This window comes from Mizuhopecten yessoensis, unplaced genomic scaffold, assembly GCF_002113885.1.
Source record: "Mizuhopecten yessoensis strain PY_sf001 unplaced genomic scaffold, ASM211388v2 scaffold10797, whole genome shotgun sequence".
NCBI lineage: Eukaryota > Metazoa > Mollusca > Bivalvia > Pectinida > Pectinidae > Mizuhopecten > Mizuhopecten yessoensis.
This window is the reverse complement of record NW_018408726.1, coordinates 462,405-488,172: the sequence shown is the minus strand read 5'-3', so window position 1 is coordinate 488,172 and position 25,768 is coordinate 462,405. Positions and strand designations below refer to the sequence as shown.

At 35.9% G+C, this 25,768-nt stretch overlaps 1 protein-coding gene across 1 annotated transcript in view; it reads right to left on the bottom strand.

Moving 5' to 3' along the window:
• LOC110462424 (mucin-2-like) overlaps positions 1-25,768 on the bottom strand; it is a 56,022-nt gene that overhangs the window by 24,598 nt on the left and 5,656 nt on the right. Inside the window, exons 2-15 of the mRNA XM_021516375.1 lie at positions 17,075-17,282; positions 16,505-16,528; positions 15,395-15,498; positions 14,742-14,815; positions 12,698-14,193; positions 12,200-12,303; positions 8,685-8,758; positions 7,870-8,510; positions 6,948-7,271; positions 6,387-6,722; positions 4,991-5,329; positions 4,383-4,733; positions 3,555-3,746; positions 3,133-3,183 (exon numbers count right to left, since the gene is read on the bottom strand). Of these exons, the coding sequence (XP_021372050.1) occupies positions 3,133-3,183; positions 3,555-3,746; positions 4,383-4,733; positions 4,991-5,329; positions 6,387-6,722; positions 6,948-7,271; positions 7,870-8,510; positions 8,685-8,758; positions 12,200-12,303; positions 12,698-14,193; positions 14,742-14,815; positions 15,395-15,498; positions 16,505-16,528; positions 17,075-17,282 (4,318 nt within the window). The remainder of the gene's footprint in view (positions 1-3,132; positions 3,184-3,554; positions 3,747-4,382; positions 4,734-4,990; positions 5,330-6,386; positions 6,723-6,947; positions 7,272-7,869; positions 8,511-8,684; positions 8,759-12,199; positions 12,304-12,697; positions 14,194-14,741; positions 14,816-15,394; positions 15,499-16,504; positions 16,529-17,074; positions 17,283-25,768) is intronic.

Genomic DNA, 25,768 nt, shown 5'->3' with positions numbered 1-25,768 from the left:
AGACTCTTTTAAAAATGTTGTGTAAAAGAAAATGAAGTTCCCTCCTTTTCCATTATTCTCTGCTATAACCTGAACGAGCAGAATATTTTCAACATTTATACTTTATCGGAATAATGTCACATCAAATACCAAGGAATTGACATGTTACCTACAGATAATATATAATATGGACTCTTGCTTATTCACAACTTATTCATGACTTGTTCAGAGTTTACATAGATTTTGCTTTTAAGAAAATTCATATAATATTTTAAGTAATGTCTGACCGTGACTGTGTTTACTAAAAAACAAAGGCGTGACATTGCTGTTTTATATGTTCATGTATAGCTATTGAATTATGCTTAAAAAATAGGCTAGTAACCAATTATAAATGAAATGACAGAATACTTAGTTATACACTACGAAAATGCAGCAGTTGATATCACAATAATTTTCCTGATAATTCAATTCCAGGTGAATGTGCCGGCCTTGATAATGCGTTTGATTATTCCTTGCGGTAATTGATATGTTTCATTGAATACCAACATAAAATCTGAGATCAGTAGCAATGGTAGAAATTAAACCATGCCTTAACATTGCAGGACATTATCAGACGTCAAATTCAAAATACTCAAGGACAATATCATTTCTCAAAGTCCACGCGCCAGGACAATATCATATCTTAAAGTCAGCACTCTAGGACAATATCATATCTCAAAGTAAACACTCCAGGACAATATCATATATCAAAGTCGACACCAGGACAATATCATATCTCAAAGTCAACACTCCAGGACAATATCATATCTCAAAGTCAACACACTAGGACTGTTTCATATGTCAAAGTCGACACCAGGACAATATCATATATCAAAGTCAACACTCCGGGACAATATCATATCTCAAAGTCAACACACTAGGACTGTTTCTTATGTCAAAGTCGACACCAGGACAATAGCATATATCAAAGTAAACACTCCAGGACAATATCATATCTCAAAGTCAGCACTCCAGGACAATATCATATATCAAAGTAAACACTCCAGGACAATAGCATATATCAAAGTCGACACCAGGACAATATCATATCTCAACGTAAACACTCCAGGACAATATCATATCTCAAAGTAAACACTCCAGGACAATATCATATCTCAAAGTAAACACTCCATGACAATATCATATCTCAAAGTCAACACTCCAGGACAATAACATATCTCAAAGTCAACACTCCAGGACAATATCATATCTCAAAGTCGACACCACAGGACAATATCATATCTCAAAGTAAACACTCCAGGACAATATCCTATCTCAAAGTCAACACTCCAGGACAATATCATATCTCAAAGTCAACACACTAGGACTGACTCATATGTCAAAGTCGACACCAGGACAATATCATATATCAACGTCAACACTCCAGGACAATATCATATATCAAAGAAAACACTCCAGGACAATATCATATATCAAAGTCGACACCAGGACAATATCATATCTCACAGTAAACACTCCAGGACAATATCATATCTCAAAGTCAACACACTAAGACTGTTTTATATGTCAAAGTCGACACCAGGACAATATCATATCTCACAGTAAACACTCCAGGACAATATCATATCTCAAAGTCAACAAACTAAGACTGTTTTATATGTGAAAGTCGACACCAGGACAATATCATATCTCAAAGTCAACACTCCAGGACAATATCATATATCAAAGTCAACACTCCAGGACAATATCATATCTCAAAGTCAACACTCCAGGACAATATCATATCTCAAAGTCAACAAACTAAGACTGTTTTATATGTCAAAGTCGACACCAGGACAATATCATATCTCAAAGTAAACACTCCAGGACAATATCATATCTCAAAGTCAACACTCCAGGACAATATCATATCTCAAAGTCAACACTCTAGGACAATATCGTATCTCAAGGTCAACACAGTAGACAATAATAGAATATCTCACCCCTTAGTGGGGTGAGATAGGGGAATCTCAACCAGAGGGTGAAGATTCTGATGTTTTGCAACTTATGAATCTTTCCCGGAGGGTTGAGATTCCCCTATCTTACCCACAAGGGGGTAAATGATTCTTTTTCTCTTACCCTGTTTTCCCAATGTGTATCATATACACAATGTAAAGATAACGTTACATGCTACATTCAGGGTTGAGGTGACGTTGATGGATTGTTGACGTGACGTCATTGTATTTGTGAAGTAACGTCATACCATTGTTATGAATAGGGGAATCCCCCCATCTCAACCCTAGGGTGAGACAAGGAAATCTCACACCGGTAAAAGTGCGGATATACCTGTCCAGGGTAAGAGAATATCATATCTCAAAGTCAACAAGCCAGGATACGTTGTTTCAAAGTCATAAATAGGGACAGTATTTATACAACGTCGACATATGAAGACAAAATATATACTGCAACCTCGACTTAAATCGCGAACAGTGTATCTTATAGCTGATGGGAATTGGAACACTCTATGTAATAATACAATATCAGATGTAGACAAAACGTTTCTATTATAGTTATTACTGATGCTCAGAAGACCTGGTATACTACTTTGCCTAAAGATTGGGAAACATTTACATACACATATAAAGCAATTAACAGCAACATGTTTAATTTATTTGTAACCTTTGTTTCCCATAATGTAAGGTATTTGGTGGGACTGAATATCCAAATATCAACAGTGGATGGCCCTGCGTGATGTAATGGACTCTCATTTGGCCTGTACCTGGTGAATGGGGCAATTCAATACCATGAAATGTTTAAAACTGAATTTTCCTTTATAAATGGATACCCTTTTTTTATCTTCATACCGTAAACATATAAATAGCCAAACCAAACTGAAAGATTAAAGTTTAAAACAGTGTATCATTAAGGGAAGACAAGTCAGTGATTAATTTATCAAATACAGGGTTAAGGACTTGTTTTCTTTACTTAATTAATATCATGATTTGAAATTGTCAACTCATGTGAATGTGTGTGTTTTAATGCGATCGAAGAAAATGTAGTATTGATTGCCATTATTTAGGGTAGATGCTGGGATGAATATCTTGAAATATAGTCTCGGCGACGTGTTATGTTTAGTGGCGTTAATATAAGTACGTTCAATGGAAGAATACATACACTGGGATGTCGGAGGTGGTGTCGTTGTTGTCGTTGGTCCGTGTGTTGTAGCTATAGAATAAAAAAAAACAAGTACCCTAAAACATGTATTAGTGAATTTATAAAACTAAAACCACAGAAAAACAAACAAAAATGAAAGATAAAGAAACAAAACGTAGAACGTTCTGACATTGATGGAGCAGTATTATTTCTGTTTAAATATTGATATTGTGCTGTTCACTGGTGTTGCTCTGTTAGTATATAATGATATTAATTGTTTTGTAATTAACTTCTAACGATGATAAGTATTTTTGTGTAATATTTTTGTTTGGGTCATATGTACACATTAATACATACGAACTGCTAATAATTGTCTAATACAATTAGTAATAATATAGCGTTCTGGTAATAATTTGTACTAGGTAATAAATAATGACTCTTACTTGTAATGTTCCATGGGCAAATAACTCCATCACACACACCACATATTACAAGCGATGGTCCGATGTCGGCACAATCGTTTGGATTGATACACTGTGAGCCATATGGATACTTGTTTATACACTCTACATACTTATTACAGTTTGTTGGGTGGTGTAAAAACTTCGGGGCGCTGGTTGTGTTACAGTGTTGTCCTACAAATACACAAGTTATAATACTTACATAAGGTTTCAACAAATTCTATATTTTAAGGTGACAAAAAGATAAGGAAATACGTTTACCTATCTACTCTGAAATATGTACTTTGCATCTAACAAGTTAATATTGAGAGATGCACATTAGTCAGATTACATTCCCATTAAATATGTCGTATACATGTAATTTGCGAAACGACCAATACGACACAAAATCGCACAAAATTATAGATTGAAAATGATGTAATAGACACTGGCATTTTTGTATATAATTTTCGCATAGAATACCAATAAAATATATAATAAAGATGCTGACATTCTTTATATCATATTCGCATGATATATTATTACAGAGCAGTTGACACCGTCTGGAATTTGTTAATGTTTTGAAAGGGAAAAAGAAAAAGCTAATATTCTAGCACCTTAGAGTTAACAGTAAATCATGTAAAAACCACCTGATTGAAATAATAAAAGATAAGTAAAGAAATAACTGTCAACATATATATTTCATTATGTAGAAAACCATTGATTTGGTAATCTTAAAAAGTACTTAGTCAAAACTTTGTCATTTATATTTTAAACGCATTTTAATTTGTAACGATTTTAACGACGTGAAGATAAAATAAGAATACGTACGAGGGATAAGTTCTAGCGTTCCAACGTCCGATTCGGTGGTAACGCCTAATTCCTGGTTGGTAGCAACGCACTTCACCTCTCCACTGTCGTCTGCCGACGTGAAGTTGAGACCAAACTTGAAATATTTAGTTGTTCCACAACTAGTCATAGAAGTGTTTGTCAGATATTGAATAATTCTGTCGCTCATGAATGGTTCGAACGTCGATTGTCCTTTCATCTTGTAAACAACTGTCAAATTCCCTGGAGGAAAACCAACTTCTGCCAGACACTGGTGTTCAAAGCCACCCCTATGGAACATTAGATCTTGAATCTGATCCGGATTTAACGTCAGTTTTGGAGTGCCGGGGTTTCCTAAAAAAGCATAGATCTATACAAACAAAAAAAACAACACGGCAAGTAAAGTTGATTATTGCTAATATTTTCAGGTCTTGCGGCCATCTTCAGGCTACATGTGTATGTCTTTAAAGAAAATAAAAGCGTTAGAAACAATACTTTTTCCCTTCTTTATATTTCTATATATTTAAATGTTACACAAAGTCTTGAACTAAATATACCGTGAGGTATTATACAATATTCATAATTTCGTCTCGTTAAAAACTTGACCTTACTGAATATTTCAAACGTCATGTTGGTGGTGAGAGGACTTGTTTGTCCAGTAGCTGTACACGTGTATACCCCACGATCCTGACAGCTCAAAGTTGAAAGTGTTATGGTAACAGACACCGACGAATCATCTTCTGTGATGGCATAAGATGCCCGAGGAGACAGAGGTTTGTTAGAAGTGTTGCCTTTGACCAGGCTAAAGACAGATGTTATCGCTGTGGACCCTGTAGTTATCCTCGTTACCATCATGTTTGTCCAGCCGGGCGCGTTCCGGACATTGCATCCAATAACAATACCGGAGCTCCCAACTTCCTCCCTCCTATTATAGGCGTTAAATGCAATATCTGAAAAGAAAATATTTTATCAGCTAGATATATATTTTTGATTAAATGTGATATTTAAAGGCTTCTATCATTTGCATATGTTTTTTTTTATTTTTCACAAATGCCTCTATTAGGTTTTCTCATTCTTAAAGCGTGATAATAATGAGCGCCCTACAGATTCGGAAAAATAATACGCCCACTGTATCTAACTCATTGTCACAAGCGCCGACAACTGTGAGGCCCCCAGTATAATTGTAGATGTCTGGGTCTCCTACATAGGGAACGTCGAAGAAACCGAAACTGATCTGCTGTCCCTACTACAACACGTTAAATCTAGGTCTTTTATTTTCCCACCTCTCTACCCTGTCTTTCTTGTGGTGTCTCCCTAGATATCCATCTTCATATGACCTTGGTAGTTGCGAAAACGTTAAAGCACAACGCACAAATATGAATCATGATTGTCGTGTCGACAAAAAAAATCTGGATACAAAGTTTCCCTGATACTAGCATTTTTATGGGAGAGAAGGATTGAATTTCATGTTATCATTTATGCTTTGTTAATGAAGTTCATTAAGGTTAAAAATATCGCTGTATTACGTACTTGAGATACTTGTCATGTTTCTAGTTTTAATTAATTCACTATCTTTATGTATAAGGAGAGTATTTAATGCCCGCTCGAAATTCCACGTGGGTGAAGGTAAAATATTGAAACATCCTGAGACACTTAGCCGGAAACGATTAGATATTCTATTTATTAATACTTGTGACTCTCAAAGCATCGGTATTGTGTAAGTTTGTATGCATAGTCTGGCTGCGATACCAGGAGAAATGTACAACAAAAAACAATGGATTTTTTTTTCTTGGATGTAAATCATTTGCATAATATCATTTTTACGTTCATAAATATAAGTCTTGCATATTTATAACAATAATAATAAAATGATACGTTAAAATTGCGCTTCTATTACGTTCATGTTTTCTTTCGTAAGACAAGTTATTCGACTGTCAGTAAAAATGAGTTGTGCTTACAGGTGTTTTCCATTATACTTAAGACATCAGATAACCAGAATGTGCCTACCAGCTTGATGCACGATAATCAATGCCGTAGAAGAGCTAACAGGTGACCCCGACAGTGCTGAGTTGTTCGCCACACATTTAGCCTCGGTTCCATTAAACTGTAAACTCGGAGTAAACGTGTATTGCACAGTTCGTGTTACTGTACAGTTTGACGTCACAGCCCCGTCAGTTACAGTCGGAGTGACGACATCGTATTCTGTGAACTTTGACCCTCCGGGTGCCTTGGTGTACAAAGATAGACTTCCTGTTCCGACTGGTAGTTCGCCAATACACGTGATAGTACTCTCAGCTCCTTCGCTGTATGGAGTCGGGGCAGCAATTGTACTCGTAGGATTTGCTAAAAAGTATTCAAGGAATGAGATGTTTTCACTGCTTGAATTCCCAAATAGTCTCACCTAACAGATAATAAAACTCGTTATATGTAGATGTCAGTGAAAACACAATTTAAAACTGTTTGCTAAAAAAATCCAAAATAACTTTTCCTTGTTATACATTGACTGCAAATTTAAGCAGTATACTTTCTTATATCTCCTAAAACATTATCTATTTGTTGAACTATTACCCGTAACGACAAGAACGGCTGTGTCTGTGTAGTTTCCGTGTCCTGTCAATAGAGTACAGGTAAATACACCCTTGTCACTGCAGTGAGATACTTGGTTGTCCATGGTTACATTGAGAGAGGCACTGTTGGTAGAATTTGATGCGGAAGCCCCAAAATTACTCGGTATATGCGCCTCTACATTTCCTGTAACAGGAAACGTGGCGATCGGACCACGAACGTCCGATGAAACAACCAATGAGGTCCAGTCGTCTGGTAGATTATTGACTGTACAAGCCATTTCTAAGTGTTGGTATATTACAGCTGTAACGTCTTTTATCATAATCACTGAAACGAACATAAATCAAACGAAAACAAAATCAGATAAAAGTAATACTATTTAAAATTATTAAAAGATACAGAAATGTCTAGGTAACACAAAAAGACAAAATAATCGGTGTAGATGGCATAAGCAAATCAAATAAGGAACATTTATGATGAACAATATACAAAGTTAAAAGATTTCTTATGAAGTTAATCATGTATGCTAAGTTAAATTCACTCCATATTTGAAGCGAAAACGTGTCTTCATTTTAACTAAACGTCAATGCGTCCAGATTTCCGATACCATTAAATAACAATAATTTTAATAACCTTTTCTTTTCTAGCTTTATTTAATCTTCTGAATATTTCCGTTTGATCAAACCAGAAAATGGCAACTAAAGCATAACGAGTTTACCATAATACCGACTCATCGGTATGATTAATATGGTTTGTTGGAAGCAATAGCTGTGCTTATTGCATCTAACATTTTATACATAAGTATATTAAAAATGCTTATTCAAGAATACCTCACTGAAATAATTAAAACGCATAGTCAACAGAAATAACTCAAAAAATACATTGGACTGAACTGACGCTTCATTCTGTTTCATTACCAGCTTACCTGGAGGAATGAACGTAGTACTTGTGCTGGAAGTAGTAGACGTTATTAGAGTCGTTGTGATTGGAGTGGTGGTTGTGGATGGAGTGATAGTTGTGGTTGGAGTGGTGGTTGTGGTTGGAGCAGTGGTTGTGGATGGAGGGGTTGTTGTTGGAGTGGTAGTTGTGGTTGTGGTGGTAGTTATGGTTGTGGTGGTGGATGTGGTTTGAGTAGTAATTGTGGTTGGAGTGGTAGTTGTGGTTGGAGTGGTGGTTGTGGTTGGAGTGGTAGTTGTGGTTGAAGTGGTAGTTGTGGTTGGAGTGGTGGTTGTGGTTGGAGTTGGATTTGTGGTTGGAGTTGTAGTTGTGGTTGGAGTTGTAGTTGTGGTTGGAGTGGTGGTTGTCTTTAACGTTGATGTCGTAGTTGGTCCTGGAGGGGTAGTTATTGATAAAGTTGTTCCTGTTGTTGTTATTGGTGTAGTTGTCACAATTGGTGTGTAAGTCACTACAATGACAGTGTCAACTATAAAGGCAAGGCCACCTTCATTAACGACGCCAGTTGGTGTGCCCAGCACTACGAACAGAGTTTGTGTAAACGTTGCTTCTGTTATCCCCGTCACGTCGCCAGTCACTGTTATCACAAATATGACGATGATGCTTCCTGACCTACGCATATATAACAAATAAAATGTATTCAGTAAAGAAGCTGATATGTGATCAGTTGAAAAAGAAATTCCAACTAATAACAAAACCTCAGAAGAACTTAGTATGTTAAATTTATCAGAATTTGTTTTAATGCAGTTTAAATGTTCAGTTACGTGAACTGCTTATTTTAGTCACCTGAAACTTTCCACTCTGCATGCAGGGGACATATCTCGGACTTCACTTTGGTTGCTTTTGTATATGTTTTCCATCTACAAGATTGAAACGTACAGAATATATGCCTAGTTAGCTTGCAGTGTAAATATGATAGGCGTAATTTTACAAATGGTTACAGGAAAATGTGTGTAACAAAAGATATGCCACAAATATATGTCAATAACATGTCTCAGATTGCACGTGTTCATTATGTGAACGGATACATTTCACTCGGGCCTAACACTTTATCAATTAGCTTTATGATGTTTTGAAGGGAGAACACTAACAAAAGACAGTGCATACAATCCTGAACAATGATATGAATACAAAATAGAGGGATATTTTCACTTTTGGCTTTGATTCAAGATTGTTTCTATGTATATAAAAAAGAAATTAATCATTTCGTAAAATGTTGCCTCCATCATTCTAACGGGTAATTGACATCACAAGAAAAACGTGTTTTTAAAGAATTTTAGTTCCGTGTTACTGACGCTATTTTTTCGCGCTTTCGCTGTTCGATTTAACATGGTACTGTTCCAGTGTACAACGTGGACACAAGCACTTAACAACATTACGGAATCAAGAGAAGAACCCTCAAGGAATTAATTTATTAAGAAGAAAGAACCGCTAAATTAACCTAATGACTTATACGTTATGATATATCACCCATCAGGTACCATCTAATTATTGAATATAAATGAGATATGCATACAGGTTTTTTCTTTCACGTGTATGCTATCATCAAGTATGTACTCCCGTTTCTTTTCCACATACTGTTTTAATGTTACTAAGTGTTGATAGAAACAAATTCAACAGTTATCTAAAACTGACATGTAAACCATAATTATGGGTTAATACTTATGTTATAAGTGTTGTCTATCGGAATTGAGCTCATAATTGTACAGGCTAACGTGCCTATGAACACAATTTAATTCATTAAGTCAGAAAATATAACCGGTGCTACTGTCAGGCTATACTGGTCTAGGTATAACAATTTATTTAATTGTAACAAAATATAACTAGTGTCGCCCAATGCTATACGGGATTTGGTACAACAGTTTATATAGTAAGTAACACAGAATAACTAGTGTCGCCCAAGGCTTTACGGGATGTGGTACAACAGTTTATATAGAAATTAACACAGTATAACTAGTGTCGCCGAAGACTATACGGGATTTGGTACAACAGTTTATAAGTAAGTAACACAGTATAACTAGTGTTGCCCAAGGCTTTACGGGATTTGGTACAACAGTTTATAAGTAAGTAACACAGTATAACTAGTGTCGCCGAAGACTATACGGGATTTGGTACAACAGTTTATATAGTAAGTAGCACAGTATAACTAGTGTCGCCCAAGGCTATACGGGATTTGGTACAACAGTTTATATAGTAAGTAATACAGTATAACTAGTGTCGCCCAAGGCTATACGGGATTTGATACAACAGTTTATATAGTAAGTAACACAGTATACCTAGTGTCGCCCAAGGCTTTACGGGATGTGGTACAACAGTTTATATAGAAATTAACACAGTATAACTAGTGTCGCCGAAGACTATACGGGATTTGGTACAACAGTTTATATAGTAAGTAAAACAGTATAACTAGTGTCGCCCAAGGCTATACGGGATTTGATACAACAGTTTATATAGTAAGTAACACAGTATAAATAGTGTCGCCCAAGGCTTTACGGGATTTGGTACAACAGTTTATACAGTAAGTAACAAAGTATACCTAGTGTCGCCCAAGGATATACGGGATTTGGTACAACAGTTTATATAGTAAGTAATACAGAATAACTAGTGTCGCCCAAGGCTATACGGGATTTGGTACAACAGTTTATATAGTAAGTAACACAGTATAACTAGTGTCTCCAAAGGCTATACAGGATTTGGTACAACAGTTTATATAGTAAGTAAAACAGTATAACTAGTGTCGCCCAAGGCTATACGGGATTTGGTACAACAGTTTATATAGAAAGTAACACGGTATAACTAGTGTCGTCCAAGGATATACGGGATTTGGTACAATAGTTTATATAGTAAGTAACACAGTATACCTAGTGTCGCCCAAGGCTATACAGGATTGGTACAGCAGTTTATATAGTAAGTAACAAAGTTTAACTAGTATTGCCCAAGGTGATACTGGTTCGGGTATAACAGTTTAAATAATAAGTAACAAAATATAACTATTATCTCCCAAAACTTTACTGCTTTGGGTACAACAGTTTATATAATAAGTAACACAAACATGACCGGCTTCGCACGGGGTAATACTAGTCTACGTATAGCAGTTTATATAATAACTAACAACACATAACTAGTGTCGCACCAGACTACACTGCTGTGTGTACAAGAGTTTCTATTATAAGTAACAAATGTATCCAGTGCAGCGCAAAGTTTAACTAGTCAAGGTATAAAAAGCAGAGGACAGTAGAAATGGCCTGATACTAAAAGTAAAGGGCATGTCTCAGATAAACTTTGATTGTGAAACATCCTGCACAACACACCTACATATACATGTATCTATGTTTGTGTATAAACTGCATTTTGAATATATTGAATACCTGGTTTTTTTACCCAAGGTTTGACCCCCGCAGATAGTATTTTGTTTCTTAAAACACATTTTATATTTAATATTTCCTACTCAGAAACAGAAATAGCATAAATCATTCTGGAGGATTTTTCACAATAATTACAAATGTGCCAAGTACAAATAAGACTACCTTGAAAGTTTGGTTTTGTTGTGAAGACACAGCTTTGTAAATGGCCAAAACTATAGTCTCAAACCAAAGTCAATATTTTTTCTAACAAATTATGAAGCCCACATGTTCCACTTCATCATGTATATGGCAATTTTAGTGCTGATTATTTTTTTATCAATTTTGATACATAAAATTTTACAAGGGTTATTTATTGTACAAAAATATCAACCATGGCCACCGTACTCTACTGTAAACTACTATCATAACACTTCAGTAGTCATACGTTGCAAATTGACATTTGGCGCCAAATATTTCAGTTACAACTAGCAATTTGATTTGAAACAAGACATAATTATACAAATTTACAGCGAGTGTTAAAATCTTGAAGATATAAGTTATAATTTGTCATGTTGATTTTGTACATATGTTACACAAAGTCTATATTCGATTAACGAATAGTGTTTTGTGTCTTTTCCGTCAATTATACATTCGTCAGACATTCAATACAAAAAGGAATATTCCAATTACCACGAGTCGTATGGTCACTCTGCAGCAAAACATATCAAAATATATACAAACGTGCTGTAATATATATACTAGTATAAATATGGCTTTCAGGGTGGGAATTGAGTGTTGAGGTAACACATTTGCACAATTTTAAATAAGGCACGTTTAATATGAACTATTTTAATGTACGGCTATATTACCGAAGAACAGAAACAATATAATTTTGATATGATTGGCAATGTCATGTTCAGTAATAAAAAATATGGAGATGTATTTTTAATATCTTACCGATGTACAGACATCTTTCGCTAGGGCCTTAAATTCATCTGAATCATTTTGGTGCAGTCCGGCAGTAAATGTTTCATTCAAAGTGATCTGGAGCTTTGCTTCACCTGGTAAAAATATGAACAAACCTCTAGCATTCCGCAACATCAGGATAAACTACATATATATTACATAACAACATTTATCAGAGTGATCCATATAGTCTACTCAACTTACATTTTAATTGAAATTCCTTCTAAATTATGCCGTCATTATTCTTTTCAAAGGATTTTCATAAATGAATACAATTTTGATACTATAAATATACACGTATTCGAGGTCATAAAGAGGGACTGAACGAAAGAATACTTCAATGTCAACATCACATCAAGTCCTCTTGTATATCTCACCTCGAGTAATTATTTTGTTGTAGTGGACGTATATGATTAAAGATAACAAAACGAATTTATAATCATTTTTTTTCACTTAAGCTGTGTCCATATTTCGTAAACAATATGTTACCTGCAATTGCCCCAGCCGACGACATATTCGTTGCCGCAGTAGTTATGGAAGGTGTAGTTGTGGTTTCGTTGTCTTTTGTAGTGGTAGTTGAGGTGAGTGGGGTTGTTGTGGAGGGTGTGATTGTCGTTGTGGGATTGGTCGTTGTCGAGGGCGTGGACGTTGTTGTGGAAGTGGTCGTTATGTTTGATGTAGGTGTCGTTATGGAAGTGGTCGATGTGGAGGGCGTGGTTGTCGTTGTGGGAGTGGTCGTTGTGGAGGGCGTGGTTGTCGTTGTAGGAGTGGTCGATGTGGAGGTCATTGTTGTCGTTGTGGGAGTGGTCGTTGTGGAGGGCGTGGTTGTCGTTGTGGGAGTGGTCGTTGTGGAGGGCGTGGTTGTCGTTGTGGGGGTGGTCGTCGTGGAGGGCGTTGTCGCCGTTGTGGGATTGGTCGTTGTGAAGGGCGTGGTCATTGTGGTGGGAGTGGAGGTTATGGTTGATGTCGTTGCTGTTGTGGGATTGGTCGTTGTTGAGTGCGTGGTTGTCGTTGTCGGAATGGTCGTCGTGGTTGGCGTGGTGAATATGGTGGGGGTGGTAGTTGTGGTTGGTGTGGATGTGGTTGCCGTTGTCGTTGTAGATAGTGTTGTCGTGGTTGTCGTTGTGGTGGGTGTGGTTGTTGTGGTCTGTGTTGTCTTTGTGGTGGGTGTGGTCGTTGTGGTAGGTATGGTTGTTGTGTTAGACATGATCGTTATGGAGGGCTTAGTCGTTGTGACGGGAATGGTCATTGTGGTGGGAATGTTTGGCGTAGAAGCTTTTGCTTGCTCTGTTGTCGTGGTTTGCGCTATAGTTGAGGCAGGCATTGTAGTTGTTGTCGGCTCGGTGGTCGTGGTTGGCTGGGAAGTTGTGGTAGATGGCGTTGTAGTGGACGTCGTCATTGTGTCTGGCGTAGTAGTTATTGTTGGCTCGGTCGATGTGACTTCAGTGGTTGGCAAGGTAGTTGCTGTTGTTTGCTCGGTTGCTGTGGTTTGAATGCTTGTTGTGGGTTGCGTTGTAGTTGTGATGGGCGTTGTCGACGTTGCGGGATTGGTTGTTGTGGTCGGAACGGCCGTTGAATTAGGCGGGGTCGTGTCTGGCGAAGTAGTAATAGTTAGCTCGGTCGTTGTTGTTGGTAGGGAAGTTGTGATGGTTGGTGTTGTGGTAGGCGTGGTTGTTGTGTTGGGCGTGGTTGTTGTATCGGGCGAGGTTGTTATTGTCGTTGTGGTGGGATCAGTCGTTGTGATCGGAGTGGTTGTTGTGGCGGGCGTGGTCGTTGTGGTTGGTGGGGTTGTCGTTGATGTGGCTGTAACTTGTCTATAGTCCAACACTTTGATGCTGTCTACATCAATTGTTAGGGTGCCACTCGTTGCAAATCCAGTGCCGGTATCCAGATATGCGGTAATGATCACCTTAAACGTATCGTTAGTTATGTCTGTCACGTCTCCAGTCACCGTTATCACAAACACCACGATTATACTCCCATTTCTACGTAAAATGTGGAAACAAAATATGAATTGCTAATAAAAGCATGTCATTTAATTGCAATATGAAAATAAATGTATCCCTCTTCTGTAATTAAATTTGTTCATTCCCTCTAATAGAGAATCTGATCCCTACCATAAAAAACTGGTATAAGATAGGACCTGGTTAGTGTAAGTCATAATGTATATGATGTGTTTTACTTAGTGTTGATGATGTGATATACGTGTAACAAACAAGCCGATGATTTATTAAAATGTATACATTTTGTCGTAATAATGACAATATAACAGTGTTGTATATTGATAACCCAGTTGATTTTTTAAATTAAGTATCATTTAATTAAAAATTGTCACTAATCAATTTATATCACATCCACATTGCGAGTCGGTTTTTTCACAAATGCATTTATTCTTGTAACATAATACAGATCGGTTACTAGGTGCAACCGATTTATACACAATTAGTTAGTACTTTTGCGCCAGGTTAAACTAAATACAATTATGTGCATGATAATTTAGATTTAACGTAAATACCTTTACATATTAATTTACCTGAGTTCCTTAACTTCACAGACAGGTTTCATATCCTTAACTGAACTGTTGTTGCTTTCGTATATATCAACCATCTACAAAAGAAGACAAGTTATGAAATATTATTGCGTGAATAAACGGTAAAATTTATTCAGATTTAGAGTGTTTATGTATAGGTCAGTTAATGTTTTAATAAAAGATTGATCCGGCTTACATTTTGTCGAAAGCAAATACATTTTGTTCTTAAAGTAATTCGAGCGACCTTGACCTTAAGAGTAAGACAATGAAACTGATATTTCCTTGACGTATTATCGTACCTCAAAATCACATGAAGTTGTATTAAAAACCGTTTAGTCGATAGAATGGTGAGAAAGAGTTCCAGAGATATACGTACGTAGTTCGCACAACTGAACGCGACATTTACACTGTTTTCTTGACTTATTAAGAACATACTCTATCAGTGTTGCACTCTTCCAGCAACATAGCAATTTGTAATCTAGTAAACATCATAAAATGTTTCGGGAGAAAATGTTAATTACAAATAACTAAGGCTTTCCCAATAAAGTGGTTGTAATCATAACATTAATAATGAATTACGCTATGGCAGATGCTTTTTATGAAATAGTCCTCTTAATTTTTATTAGTGCTATGGATTGTTCATAACACGTTCTTACCTCTTTGCAGAAATCATCTTCAAATGCTGTTCTGTTAGGTGAACTGGCGTTCTCCAGTTCAGGTGTCAGTGTGCCGTTTAACGTCAACTGTACCGTGGCCTCACCTCAATTAAATATAAACACATTCTCTACAGCGTTGTATAATAGATATTGTAGTAACTAATGTTTTCTTTCCTGAACAGACAAACAGTATTATCGTTCATATACTGTTTGAGTTGTTCATGAAGTGTAGAGTAATGTGTCATAGCGTCAATTGTGACTTCAAAAAACAAAAAACTTATTTTTAATAACTGAAGATCGAATGAACTATAATGAATCATTTGGCAACAATGGAAAAAGATATGCAAGAGTACAATTGTAATAAGTGACAAAAAGGCAATATAATCTCCCTTAATCAATCCATGGCTTATTTAAAACTTAACTTTTCTCCGATGTCTAATCAAACGGATTTCCTTTAATCCGTTTTCAATCAAGTAATAAAATATATGGTATGAATAATACAAATCACATTAGCAAACACGATGCGGAAACAAGTATTGTGTACTTATATAAATCCTTCTCATCTTTCTAACAAACTAGTGGCCTTATAGATTACTAATAATTAAGCATTAGGTACATCTAATCAAAGGAAGAAAAGAAAAATATGTGGTAAGGGCCGCGTTACGAACGATCAATTGATATTCCAAGAAATTGTAAATATTTCTTTCATTATGACAGCATTTGGGAGGTTTTCACTATTTCGTTTTATAAAGATATCAATACTTAAATTCCTTAACCAAAACATGACAAGACTGGACAATAAAGTTTTAAACTTTCTCGAATATTTCTATATTTTGAGCTGTTGAGAGGATAGATTCTCCATAAAGCAATACATTAGTGGAGAGTTGGTAAATAAATCGATCAAGCGTAGTTGTCTCCCCTGGATGATTTATCGTACATTGATAGCTAACATCACGGGAAAACTAGAACTTCAACTCTGTTATTGAATGTTGCGTTAAAGTACCCGAATAGCCTTATTGATATATGAAATTATAAGACGTCTTAGCGGTAAGCAATATCTTAATTAATTTTACAAGGTCTCGATCGTTGTTCTATAATTAAATTACTTACCTCCGATAGGTTTTGCTTCTTGTGCTACAAGACAAAGAGAGCGGAAACGTAAGTGTTAATCACGTTTGATAAACTTAATTATTCTCACTAAATGTACAAGCGCGATACACAAAACATAACAGGGAATAAATGAAACGTTTTTTACCCCTTTCTGATTTAAATATAATGGTTTATTTGTTCTTTAGTGGATTATTTGTTTACATCAAGTCATACGTGATTTTCAAAACAAATGTGTATTATTGTCGCGACAAATACCGCTAACGAAACTTCAGTTCATTTTTACTAGAAAGAAGAACCTGAATTAATGTTGGTTTCAGCACCGAATCGGTATTTAACGTCAGCGTTGCCGATGGACGCACTAGAATCTACACACACTGTAATAAGTATTTAGTCAACAGAGTCTTAACCGTCGTGTTGGTTGCTTAGACTCTTTTTTAAAAATCCAGCATTATTTAGGGAGTGGTCGATGTTTCAGTAACTAGGGACACTGGCCATAGAAGGACAGACCTGGAGATGATACTGTGACATGAGACATTGGAGTTTAAATACAAGTACCATAAACAATGTTACCTGGATCTTGCTTTAGAACCACAAAGACAACCGTTATGGCCACGCCCACACAAGCTAGAAGACTGAGGATGAGGAGAATCAGTGGTAATCTGTGAACATTGAAAGGTTTACGATGCTCGGTGTCTTTCTTCGCTCTTGGTTCGTAGTTGTCCGAGTGCTTGTAACCAAAGGCGCTGGTCCCATGTCCAAAACTTGATCGTATTGGGACCTGTCATTAAAATAAAAACAAAATGAATTCGCCCTTCAAAACATAAATTTCATATTTCAAATTGTCTAACCTATAAATGGAACAATCGGAGAGGTGCATAAAAACACTTCATTTTATTAATTTTAAAATAAGACTAGTATTAAAGCATGATTTTATCAGCCAACAGCAAAGTGTGACAGCATGATCTAAGGAATTATAGGACATTTAATGATGATATAAATACAACAAATATATAAACATTCACGACATCCATAAGTAATGATTATAATCAAAGTACATCTAGTTCAGTTTTCCTATATATGAACCATGGTGGTACGCAGTCATCGGTAACTAAAGACATCGCAAAAATGCTAGCGTAACTGTAGGCATCTACCATGTACGCTCACTGTTGTATCAGGTATGATGGCTCAATACTTGCATTACAATTGTTTCAAGTCGTGTTTGATATATTAGGTTAAATAATTACATGTATATAAAGTTAAATAAATTTTACATTATGAGGTTACACAACGAGTGGTTGTTGAATATGGTATTTATTTCACTCTCGTTAGTAAATTTTCAAAAGTTACTAAAGACACGAGCTTTAGCGAGTGTCTTTCTGTAACTTTTGAAAATTAACTAACGAGACTGAAATGAATACCATACTCAACAACCTAGAGTCGTGTGATCTGTTTCTACCACAATCTCATGAACATACACACATGTGTTTGTTGACAAGGCTGGCGTAGTGATATGACCCATATGTAAAAAGTCACTCATTAATATTCAAAAATGACTTCTTTTTTTTACAAATTTAATTATTGTCAAAATTAATGTTTCGGCAAAAACTTCGTGAAAAAATAAAATAGATAAATAACTTTAAATATTGAGAGTAGCTGTATTGCATTAATTTATATAAATTAACCACGGACTATATGTAGACGAACTTATCGCTGTCAATATCCAAAACCATAGGCCTACGTTTCTTCGGGACGGTTCTATGGTTGACGTTTATAGTGAAAGTTCAGCCATAGTCAGACCGTCTAAATAGCGATAGCGGGACGTTTGGAGAACGAAATATTTCCCGACACTGTGACAGATCTTGTTTTGGTTTCACGACCTGGACACGCGACGGTGTGACGTCGAAACGATATCGAGCGTCTGTAGCAATTTTGCCTGGAACTAGATGTCAAATCTTAAAGTATCATCTTTTAATATTGCCTTAATAACTCCCCTTTTCGCATAACCTCACAAAGTAACCAACATTTGTCGGATGTTAACAGCCGACGACGTAAACAAAACAGCAGGTGGCAAAACGCACGTGGAAAAAGTCTTACCGGTCAAAGTTCATCTTCTCGACCTATCAAAACTCTTGAAGGTCATACCAAGTGAGGCATATAACTCATATTTATCTAACAGTCTGCGTGTTTATACAATGATCTGAGAGTGGAATAACACAGCGTATTGTGGTAGAAATGTAGATACATTTGTTTAACATACTGAGTCTTAAAACCAGATAATCACTGTGTTCTGCATGTAGCTTACAAGTTACGCAGCCTACGTACACATGGCAGATTCACCTTTGGATAGTTTACAACAATGCAATGAATTGCTGATTGGCATTTTTCTGAAATACAATATTCGTTCCCTTGATCTCAGACATATGTCAAATTACAAAAATCTATGCATGCAATTTCAGTTAATTAGTGAAAAAATATAGATTAAAACAACTTTAAATATGGTATTGAGAATAATGAAAATGTTTTTTTCTGTGACACAGGCTCGAACTTTAGATTAAAAGCTGATCAAGCAAGCCGTTTCAATGTCTTAGCTACAGATTTCGTTGATATGACTTTAAACATTAAAATGATGAACCGGAAAGCGAAATAATGGCATTTTTTGTGATGTACTTTGCTCTGTGACGTCATTGGAATTGCTTGGACCATACTGACATAGCAATAACAGTAAACAACCTCTATTATCGTCAAAAGTTATTATCACAGTAGTGAGTGGTATGCTATTGTTACAGGATAACAAACGGATTGTTTATGTTATGCTTTGTGCAGTCTGATGCAGAAGAGAACTGATATAGGTGTAGCCTGTTGTTAGATAAAATGTGTTGAAATGAAATGACATCTGATGCAGCCCGTATTCTGTTCGTTCTAAACGGGATGTGAAACAGAAAAAAGCATTGCATTGTGAAATGGATGAGTGAATACATACAAAGAGAATATCAACATCCTGCTTATCAAATACATGAAAATATTTTTAAATGAGTCAACAACGAAACACAAGTATGTTTACGCCCTTTATTTTAAACATCAGTTACGCTATACGTTTATAAAAAATACCAAAGGAAAAACCTACGCGGAAGCAGCAACAAATGCCTCAGACAAACAAATATGTTACACCCACAGTAGTGTATGTCACATGGGCTAAATGTGGTAAGCAGGGAACAAATTTATGAAACGGTTTTCATGCTCAAAACTTGGATTCTGTGTTCAAGTCAAATTCTTGGTCTGGTGATAAATGCTATTTTACTTAATATTTGATCTATGACTTGGTTAAATTATGGAGAGACTTCAAGTTGAACACCGTTTCAATTGCTAAACAAGGCATTTTTACCGTTTAACATGATATAGGCGAGTAACAAGAAAGCTCGGTCGAGCATAAAATCGATGCTTTGGTATGAAACGATTTTATGCCCCGAACCTCATATCGAGAGGTAAATTATAGTTTTGATTAGCTGTGTTTCGGACTTCTTTTGGTTGATTGCGCAAAGATTGCTACATTTATGTTTTCAAATATGTACATGTTAAACTTGGTATGAGTTGATGACACTTAGTTATATTGTTGCTTCGAATTCCTTGATAAATATTATTGCATACAAAAATAATGTTTTCCAATAAAATATTACGGGAACAGATTAAGTCATGCCTTGTTAATAATGACTTGCGTTCAGTAATGAGACTATCTTATTTATTCAGTTTACACTGGCACAGTATTTCTTGAAAGTCAGCAATAATCTTTTTTAAACATTTATCTTTACAGTTCTCACATTTTTTAAATACTGTCAGTGAAAATCTTTATAAGACAAAATAGACATTACAATTTCCAAATGTAAATAGTTAAAACTTGATTATTACAAAAATATGTATAAAAAACACGATAGTTTGAGTGGACATAATTCAATGATGACAAATACGAATAATACACGAAATAAATATGACACCTCTCAGTACGAATAAGTCAATAGGAAAGAAAAAAGGAAATTTGTATTCTGATCTGTAGCCGTACTCGCCAGCTAATTGCATTTACCACTGGTTTCTCGTTATTGGTCTGTACAAATATAAACTTTAGACTTACACACATGTCAGAATTTCATCGCTTGCAAAGCCAATTTCTTAACAATTATACACACACGCTTTTCATTCTCTTAGGTTATAAATACAACACCAAGTAATACCACTCGAAGCCAAATACACAGGGGCACACGGTGGCGCAACGGCCTATATATAAAGCACAACCACAGCTACCAACTCGGTATCCGTAACGGCTTACCGATTCGATCACACTGGGTCACATGGTAGTCGTAACAGCCAATCAACACAGTTCAGTCATACCTGGTCATACGGTTACCGTAACGATTTATCGAAACAATACAATCACACTTGGCACACCGTGGCTATAACGACCTATCAACACAATACATTCACACTGGGCACACAGTGGCTGTAACGACCTATCAACACAATGTAATCGCACCGGTTCACACGGTAGCCGTAACTGTATATAAACACTATGCAATCACACTGGGCCTAACGATATCCCTAACTGCCTATCAACACTATACAATCACACCAGGCTACACGGTAGTCCCAGCGGCTTATCAACATAATGCAATCAGACCGGGTCACACGGTGGCCGTAACGACTATCAACACAAGACCATCAAACCGGGCCACACGGTAACCGTAACGGCCTATCAATACCATAAAATCACAACAGGGCCCTTTGTAGTCGTATTGGCCGATCAACACAATATATTATCACACTGGGCCACACGGTAGCCGTAATGACCAATCAACACATTGTACCGCACCTAGGACAGAATTGTTGCATCTGATTGGTTAAAATCGGATCACATGGTGACCCCATATGAGACTATATGGGGTCAGTGAATTTTCTTAGGGGGCAATATGGGGGCAATATGACGGCCCTTGTCTGTCGCTTCGAAATTAAAACAAATCAGGTCTAAACTACGCCTTCCCAAATATCCCCGAACAAACACTTTCATGTGTTATGTATTCGTACAGATTCGTCCTTTATCTTTAACAGTTCAAACGTTATAGGCAGACACTTGAGCAGGACAAAATATGTCCCATGCGTATCAAAAGGTCCTCGGTGCGATAATTTCTTTATATTGTTTGTTTCTGACCTACTATGGAACCATAGTAGGTCAGTAACAAACCATATAACTAATAATATCACACATGGCATCACGGTAGTCGTAACAAGTCAGGCTATCATCGCAATACAATCAAACTTGGACACACGGTAGCCGTAACGGTCTATCAACACAATACAAACACTAAACTGTCACAACAGGTCAAACGGTGGTGACAGTTGTAGCGTGTGCACGTGAATTATGGTCATTGGTTAAATCTTTGGTTCTACTTGGTAGATATATGTATATCGGCCATTTTGTACATAAACACCCCGCGGAAACGCGTCCTGGCTTATATCCTTACTGACGCTGGGCCACAATGTAGTCCAGTCAATGACAAAATCGGGGCATACGTTAAAACCTAAAATGTAGCCCTGCATTGTTAATTGTGCACTATGTTCAAACGCTTGAACAACCCAGCCCAGCAAAACATTTAGTTCCCGCATGGCCGCATTGGTTGTGTGTTAAATGGGATATACACAGTATCGACAAAAAGTAGATAAATAGTAGAAACAAATTTTTTACAATAAAAATGATTAAGAAATTACTCCACATTCAACCACGTTTGCGATTTCACGACAATTTCATTGGTTAATATTCATGTAATATTGGACGATAAAAATGCACGCGCATGTATAATCTTCCAAACACCGCTCTGCAAAAGTAAATAGGCGAGCCGCGGGACTGTTTTTATTTGTCAAATTCGCTAGCGGATGAACGAGAAAGGCCCTATTTAACGTCTAGATCTACTTAAAATTTACTAACCTCACCATTAGAATGTTCCTATGACCTTACTGCGCATGTGTATGAAACAGTATCTGACAATCTGTCAAGTTTTGGTTTTATGTGTTGAGTTATGTCGATAGATTGACGGATTTGATTGATTGAAATAAACCTCTGTCATCAAACATGACGTCAGTGTTCATTGTTTGACCAAATGGTGACTAAAAAAGAAAATACTTCCCCAAATGAATTTTAGATAATAGGATAGTTAAAAGTTAGATAGAAAAAAATAGGACAACTGCCCAGAGGTTTAGAAATAATAAAAACACATAGCTTGTTGTAAAAGAACACAATTAGGCATCACGTGACAAATAAAAGCACACACAGCCAAACTTTCAATTAAGCTATCAAGGTCACCTTACTTATCATAGGCGTATGGACACTGAGGCAGACACAAAAAAAGTATCTCAGACAATTTTACTTGGGAGATATAATCAGCATATGTTTGTATCTCAATTAGAACTCCTACTCGGATGGGCACTGTAGCTGTCAGCGATCATGGGAACATTATATGAATATAGTATAATACAGTGTTTGTAAGGTTTATGGTAATTAGATACACTTTTTGAAATTAATCCTTGCATAGGAAACTGTGTAATTATTATTTTGATCACAATGTGAGGTCGTGATACAAACCATCATGTACGTACCGTAGATGAAAAGAACAATATAGCCACGGGCAGTATTAGGACTACTGGTAGTATGACAAACAAATAGTATAAGGATGTTTGTGTATATATCCGGTGTCACATAGGAAAACCCTTAAATTATATAACGAGTCAGAGGCATTCAAACAAGCATTGTGACGGTATATAATTCCTCCCTCTGAGAGCGATATGTCGGATAAAAAAGGTCAAAAGTGTCTATGGATAGCTTCGCTGCATTGTAGTAACCACAGTTGGTCTTACAATTGCTCTCTGATTACAAAGCGATCGGTAAGGTTGAGTAAATATATATGCTGTTCTGCAACAAGATATACCATGAAATCCGCGTCATATAGTATGCTTTCAGTCAGTAAATGTTTGTAAACTTTGCAAACACCATACAGAAATTGTTTGATAATCTAGACCTCTTATCAAAACTTCAAAGAAATTAAATGCCAACATGAACGTTTCAAATGCTAGGCAATAACTTCGATGGTTTCACAGTTCGTTGGATAAATCTTTAGATAACTCCTCCATGTATACATACACCCATGTATCAGTGTTAGACACGGGAGTGGAAATGTGACATTGTATAAGAGGGAGTTTAGCTGGTATATACATCTTCTGTAGTTTATGTATTAATTGATTTAGTGTCTATGTATGCATGCATGAATATATGTACGTAACTACGGTAGGCAGGCAAACGGGTATGGGTGCATGTGTGTTTGCATTAGTATGTAAACTATTATTTATGTTTTTGTCTATTTATAAAAGATTTTTAAAAAAACTAGTGTTCTCCATGTAGTCTAACGGAATCATCTGACCCTTATTAAGGGTAACGAGGTTAAAATGTTGTATGTTCTTTTAATCAATTTCAAACTTAACATTTTTAGCTCAATGTTTTTCATATACTGTAAAGATGAAACTACGACAGTGGCGTTGGTATCATTAACCCGTACAACGTAATAGACGCAATATCAACATCAGCAGCCGAAACGTTTGTCTGTTATCAACAATCAAAGGTGCAATAAAATTAACAAACCCTACACACATGACAAGTAATCAATACCCTATAGGACACACATATGTAGTTGCAGCTAAACAATAGTGATGGGTAAATATATGCCACAAAAGAGGTACACTGCACCGTGCAACTCTATTGTCCTCTCTAGTACTCATCAGTAGTGCTAGGGATGGCAAACACATGGAATCCAAATTGGTATAATCGGCTGTTCAAACAAATGGGGAGGTGAAAAAAAACCTATTATTGTATAGATTTCTAAACCAGAGGAAAACTGGATGATGTCTAATACATAAAAGAGTAGGTATTCTTTATATCTGATAAAAAAAATGTGAAAAATCCATTTTACTGAAACCCACAAAATCACCAACGGAAAAAAATATTGATTTGGGAAATATTAGGTGAGAGAATAGAAACATTCCTTTAGTAACACCGCATTTCAATACGTACTACACGTTAATGATTGCTGTACTATATTTGGAACTGTCCAACTTTAAATACCTCAACGCTCTAAATTTTAACTGAACTGAACAAAAAAGAAAATTTGTCAAAAGTTAAAATAATGGTAAACAATTAATGCTAAAATTTGCAACAACAACAAACATTTCATCCTGTACTTCCGCCACAGATATTAACAATGTTTATTAAATAATCATATTAAGTAGTTTATATTATGTGATGAAGTTATTAACGAAAACCATACCGTTATGTATTGTGTACGTGCGTCAATATGGTTGATCACGTACTTTTTAAGCATGTACATTATTTACCTGATATTATTTGTGATTTAAAAGTGAAATTATGTCAATACAATAATATTTTACGTTGATATTTGTATGCTAATAAATGTATAATTAACCTAGGTTGACCTACATATTTTAAACCTAACTCTTATATATTGTCTTTATAATATGTTTTAATCTGGACTGTAGCAGATAAGAAGTTAAATGCCGGCTACAATATATAACACATACAGGTGTGTTGGTAATAAACCATTTTAACATAATTATTTAAAACATACATTTATAAATTGTGTTAATAATATACATAAATCTGGACTGTATCAGATAAGACATTAAATACCGGTTGTATTATGTAACACCTACACTAATTGACGTTACTAAACTCGAAAACCACCCAAAATGTGGCATATTTATCTAAACATCATATCTATTTTTTGAATGCAGATCAATAAAGGGAATATTGCAGTCGCGTGGTTGAGCACCACACAGTCTGCATACATAATTTAAAGATTGACATGCATAAATGAATTACTGACAACAACAACCCAGGGTATGTAGAAGCATATTTGGGAGACCACGTGTTTAACAAGCTGCATTTCATATCATCAAAATACAGTATGGATTTCATTTTTTATATTTACATAAAAAAAGAAAGACAGTAATTTTGTTTAATACTCCTTGAATATTCGCTAACACACAATGGGTTTATTAATGTGAAACGGTTAAATATAAATACAGAAGATTCACACTAAATTAAAAGGAAGAGACGTGAGGATTTTGTTTTATTTGACTATAATTACCTATTTGCTTATATACCAGCTACGCCAAAGGAGGCCATTGTTTGGATAAGCCAATGCAAATCGACCAGGA